This window comes from Echinops telfairi, unplaced genomic scaffold, assembly GCF_000313985.2.
Source record: "Echinops telfairi isolate 266 unplaced genomic scaffold, ASM31398v2 ScPeMD7_7469;HRSCAF=8507_0, whole genome shotgun sequence".
In the NCBI taxonomy this organism is placed as follows: Eukaryota; Metazoa; Chordata; class Mammalia; order Afrosoricida; family Tenrecidae; genus Echinops; species Echinops telfairi.
The window spans coordinates 51217254-51223116 of record NW_022111372.1 but is presented as its reverse complement, the minus strand read 5'-3'; the positions used below and the strand labels follow the sequence as shown (position 1 = coordinate 51223116).

General features: G+C 48.1%; 1 protein-coding gene across 2 annotated transcripts in view; it reads left to right on the top strand.

Moving 5' to 3' along the window:
* SIMC1 (SUMO interacting motifs containing 1) overlaps positions 1-5863 on the top strand; it is a 45193-nt gene that overhangs the window by 11433 nt on the left and 27897 nt on the right. For both annotated transcript variants that reach the window (XM_030888787.2, XM_045284575.1), the window contains 2 exons: positions 1367-1519; positions 3329-3457. In XM_030888787.2, coding sequence (XP_030744647.2) covers positions 1367-1519; positions 3329-3457 — 282 coding nt within the window. The remainder of the gene's footprint in view (positions 1-1366; positions 1520-3328; positions 3458-5863) is intronic.

The window sequence follows — 5863 nt, the reverse complement described above, 5'->3', positions numbered from 1 at the left end:
CCGAAATCTGCACCAAATTCTCTGTTGGTTTATAGAATCTTCTTTTAGCCAGCTTTCCTTGTTAGTTTATTGGTGCTGGGCCTTCATTGGGCCATTCCAGTCTGGAAACATCATTCTGTTCTGAAATAGGAGTTTTCATTTCAGTTATGTCATGTTTTCAATTTTCAAGATCTCTTTTTCTCTCTCAAAATTTACCTTCTTTCCCAACACCTCAAAATGCCGTTCTTGTTCACTCCTCTAGTGGATCTCTATCTTCCTGTACGCTACGGGTAGAATTTCGCTTTTGTCTTTCTCGGCCTAATGCCTGTTTTACCCAAGTTACCAGTTTGGGTGATTTGGATCCCTGTCTTTCGTGTTGGAAGCTGCCCTTGGGTTAGCTCAGCCTTGGTGAGCAGCGAGAGACTAAGAGGCTCAGGGAGGGTGAGCCCATGGAGAGACTTGTCATTTCTGGTCTTCCCTCTAGGTGGAACTGTCTGCCTAATTCTTGGAAATATTCCCAGATCAGTGTATTAGCCTTTTCCTCCTGGGCTGGTTGGGTTTTCCGGAGAAGACTGCGCCCCAACATAAAGAAACCATAATTCCTCATGACTGCACCAGTGAGGAACATCACAGTCATCGAAGAGGAGATGGGGGTTGCCAAGAATCTCAATTTACAGGGCGAAAACAGTGAGGAAGTCACAGGGAGAAATCTGCTGCCCAAGAACTCTTGACAATGTTACAAAGCAGAGAGGTCCCTTTGAAGAACAAGGGGCGGCTGGCCCGGGTCCTGGCCTTTCCAACCACGTCTCATGTAGGTCACAGCTGGTGAATGAGCAGGGAAGACCAGGGGAGAGCTGGTGCCTCTGGATCATGATATTGACCAAGAACACGTGCTGTGTCACGAACTGCCAGACGAACCCGAAAAGCTGCCGTGGCAGAGCCACAGCCCAGAGTGTGCTGCGATGCCACCAGGAGGCCCCGCTCCCGGGAGAAAGACGGACATTCTGCTCGGTGGAGTAGACGGCCGGCAAAGGCGGAAGGCCCTCAAGGAGGCAGATGGAGCCGGTGACGGCGACGGCAGAACTCGGCTGAGACCTGGGGCAGATGTAAGGATGGTGCCGGCCAGTCGGATGTCCTTCTGTCCTATACGGGGGTGCTGTGAGTTGTAACACAACAACAACATGTGAAGGATAGACTTCCACTCATCACGCACGTGTTCATTTAGGACCCCTGTTTTTGCTGCCTCCCAACTGTACTTGATGTCCCAGAGTCTAGAGAACTCTCTGATTTCTTTCTCCACAAAATTAGCCTGTCCTCAGCAGTTCTGAGCCCCCTGTAACACCAAGAGGAGTTTAAGCCTTTTCTTGCTTGTCTTGTTCCATTGCAGGGATGTGATCAAGTGGCTGGTCAAAGGCGTGACTGCAGATGGACTGACTCAGCCCCCAAATGGAAACCCAACTTCTTCAGAAACAAAAACCTTGAAAGCCGGCAGTAGCCACCCTTCTCCCCAATCGAACGTGACAAAGAACGCCAATCATTTGTAAGCAGGACACAAAAGTTGTCTTCCCCGGGCTGGGGGGCGGGAGGGGGAGGGCGCCTGGGATTTTGGGTGTTAGAGAACGGGGGTGGGAGGGCCTGGGATTTTGGGTGTTAGAGAACGGGGGGCCTGGGATTTAGGGTGTTATGGAACGGGGGAGGGCTGGGATTTGGGGTGTTAAGGAACAGTTAGGGAACAGCACTACTTCCAGAAGAGTCTCTTCCTCTCAAATGAGTGAGCCCTTCTATCGTAGGCTAATGCTTACGAACGGCTATCTTCGTTTGATTGAAGGCTGAATTTCTTAATTCCTATTGTAGAACGAAAGCAAGTTTTCGTTCCCCCCTAAATGAATCAAACTTCTTGACAAAGTGAGTACACCTTAAAAAATCGGGAATGCCCTCCCTTTGCTGGACTCCAAGAGGCAATGAATGGTGGCAGCTGCATATTGCATCAGGTGCCACTGTCTGCAGAGAAGTCCAGAGAAGGACCAGAGAGTGTTCTGGTCCTCAAGAACCACAGTCTGTCTCTGTCTCCTTCCCCCCGAAGAAAAGAGCAGCGTTTCTGCCGATAGGTTGTGACAGCAGTGGCTCAGACCAGGTTAGGTCAGGCTGCACTGCGAACAGGTTCATGGCGTTTCTTTCGTAAGGTTGAGACTTGGCATCTTTCTGAGAGATGCTAGGATTGTTGGGACTTGGACTGCTCTTACACAAGTAAAGTACTATCTCAGGCAATCAGATTGTTAGAACATGACATGAGAAATGATATGTTTCACATTGAACACTTGTACCAGAATGCTACTATTATCATGTAGCTGCACCAACCCGGTTTTTATAGGAGGCATATGGGCTTCAATCATTTCAGAAGCTTCCTTCAGATTTCCTGAAAATAGGGACCTTCGTTTTGAAACTGATTTTGATAGCAGTTGTTCAGCTTGATGTGATTGAATATGGAATGGTCTGATGTCTGTATTAGTTCCTAATAAAATGGGATACAAGGGGGGAGAGGGGGAGCCTTTCTTCTGCCCCAAATGACACATGTTAGAAAAGGCTGACATCGGTAAGACCAAAGGGCCAGCAGCTATGAAGCACAGCGAAGGTCTCAGGGCAGGGCGATTGCATAAATGGAAGTAAAACAACTAGACCAGAAACAGCAAGAACGCTGACACAGTGTAACCCTTGTCACCAATGCCCCAGATCATTCTGACTGCACATTGCCTGGCATCTTTTCACCAAGAATAAAATAAAATTAACAAAAGAGAAGACTGGCATCAGGTCAGACTCCCCTTTCTGAGAAAAGGTGAAGTTCTTTGGGGATCACGCAAATTCCTTTGCCACAGCCACCTGGCATGGCACTCTCCCACCATGAGGTCTGATGGAAGAGGGTCAGGTTCTACCACCAAGAGTTCTCAGACTGAACTGAGCAAGAGACCGCTGTGAAGGAGCCAGGAGCAGGCGGAGACTCTATGACAAATACCTATTTTCTCCTGATTCAAAGACATTCCAGTAATCTGCCTTCTCCGGGCCTCCATTTCTTTATCTATGGAACTCTTGGTCCGTAAGAGGGCATGTTCTGATTCATGAATTGAAGAGCAGCTTGCTTTTACAACTCAACCCGAGTTTCTGAGCCATTCACATAGTGAGCTGGCAGAGGGAACAGAAAACGGAACATATGATGATGACCTGCAGTGTGTGCTCTACAGGTTCCTCTTTGTAGTGTATTTTCAAAGGACACCAGTAGGGGTTCCCTCCCAGCCCTCAGTGTGCCTGCTTGCCAGCCCCTCCTACTCATGTGGCGTCTGTGTTCTGGACCCAGGATTGTCTGCCAGCTGCAGAGGATGCTGTCCATATCCGTGGAGGTGGACCGGACCCCCACCTGCAGCTCCAATAAAATCGCTGAGATGATGTTTGGGAGGGTGCTGGACATTCCGGAGAGGAGGCAGAGGTGAGTCTGGGTTTCCTGTAAGTGGTTTTCTGAAGACAGCTTCCCTAGCTCTCCTGCCTGCTGAGGATCGGAATTTCAAGAGAGAGAAGTTCCAAAGTAGTTCAATTGGGAAGAAGAGAATAAAGTATGCCTATATCTTGAACCTTTTTAAGAGAAGTTTCTCTGCTAATTGTTATTATTTGCAACTAAAGCATAATTGATTAGGAAGAAGCTGAACACCCTAAATAGAGCCTAAATGTTTCTACTGTGTCCATTCAGGTAACAGCCTGACTCCTCTTTTAGGATTCAGCTGGTAAGTATCACTGCTGTGCTGAGCACGCTCGTATAGTTGTTTAAGCCACGCATCTTCTAACTCACGCCAAGTGATGGAGGGGGGTTGGGGAGCTATGCAGCGAAGGTGTTTATGGCCCTCTGAAGAGATGTAATGGCTTGCTAATAATGCAAATAAGGCACACTGCACCCATGTGAGTGCGCATGGGGGCAAAGGGATGGGTCAGTTTTGCCATCGCGGTATGCTTACAATGAGACGTCCCAGAGCTACGAAGAGGCCAGCTCACTACCATGAAGGAGAAGACATTGCATGTCTGTTGGACCTGGGACCCCTGCACCAACAACCTCCCAGATCCAGGAGCCAGAGAGAGAGCTGTAGCGCTGGACATGGCACCAGACAGTGAGAAGCAGTGGTAGAGACATGGCGGCATCACCACTAAGGGACTGGTCCAAGACGGTGTCATGGCCTTCCCAGCCTGTGGAGCAAGGAGGCTGAGTGCCTTCAGGCAGAGGCTTCTTGTGGAGTGGAGTGCTTCCCAGCACTTGTCCATTGGAGCGAGGCTTTCTGGATCTAGAGTGAGAGTGCATCTTCAAATCCAAGCTTCCTGGTGGAGTAGGGTGCCCCTACACACTTATTAGCTGAGCTAAAGAGCTTTTTAACCTTTCCCAAGCTGGGCAGAGGCCAGCCCAAGGGCCTGAGGGCCAGAGAGAGGTACTTCCTGCAGGCCCAGCTGAGGAAAGGCTATCCTGATTGAAGAATTGTATCGTGTGCATTCTTGATCCTAACTTTTTTACCTTCAGTTCTTTCAGCTTGAGAACATGTTGTTCCTTTTTGTTTTCTATGTTCAAGTCTTTACGTATTTCATTGTTAATTCTTGACTCCCTGTTTGTTAGTAGCCCTTGGATATATACTATTCCTTCTCCTTTACTGCATCATTCCTCTAGCCTAGTTAGCCACTCCACAGACAAGAGCAAGGTGCATCGTTTCTTCAGACACCCACATTCATCTTTTCCTTCATTCCTGTCTTTTTAATGACCTTATGCTTTCTTCATAAAAGATGATGCCCTGATGTCATCCCCCAACTCATCTAGTCTTCAGTGGCTCAAGTTCAATGCGTCAAACCTGTTCTAGAATTGGCCTCTCCATTCAGGTGGGATATACTCAGGGTCTCACCTTGGCTTATGTAGACTTATTTTAATTTTCTTTAGCTTCAATGTGGACTTGAATATAAGTGATTGGTGGTCTGTTCCACAGTCAATCTTTGACCTTGTTCCGACTGATGATATTGAGCTTCTCCATATCTAACCCTCTTGAAACCGGCAGCGGAGCTTCCAGCTTCCACTGATGTCATCCACTTGATTCTGTGTTCTCCAGCCAGTGAAGTATAGTCACAGATTCTCAATGGAAAATTCACTGACAAGAGAAGAACAGGAATGCTGGGCTGTTTACTTTAGGTGGAGAATCCATCTTCAGACCTGTGGACTATTTTCTTTCAACTCCAGTGTATAGGAGAACCAAACTGCAACCTCGGAGCACAGTGTTTACCAAAAGCACGCACACAAAGGGGAACTAAGTTCAGCAAGGGGCGGGGGAAGAGGGGATTTTTTTTTGTTTAATGACAGTGTTTGGGACATTTATTTTACAGTTCAAGTGCTCTTTAGCACAGTCTGTCATCTCCCAGAATACAAACCAACCTTCACAATTTCGTGTACCCCTCCCTGCCCCTGCCACTGCCCCCAACACAGACACACACACACACCACGTGCTACCCCGGGCTTCCTTTCCCTGTTTTCCTTGGTGGCTGCAATACACGGTGTTATTTTAGAGAAATAAATCTAGTGCGGCCTCTCCTGCCAGGCCACGCGCCCTGCCGGTTTCAAGAGGGTTAGTTCTGTCCTTGGGATGCTCTGTTTGTAGTCTCTTCCTGTACCCACCCACCCCACCTTAGTCTTTTTCTCCCCCCACATACGCTTCCCTTTCCATAGGAATTCCCAAGTGAGTGTTATTCATGTGGGAGTGGAACAGATGCTAAAAGCTCTCCAGGATTTCAGGGGGGTTCTTTTCTTGTTCTGTTTCCTTTTTGGTTTATCTGTTTTAGTTTTTGTGGTTTCTTGCCTTTCCTCGCCCTCCCATGC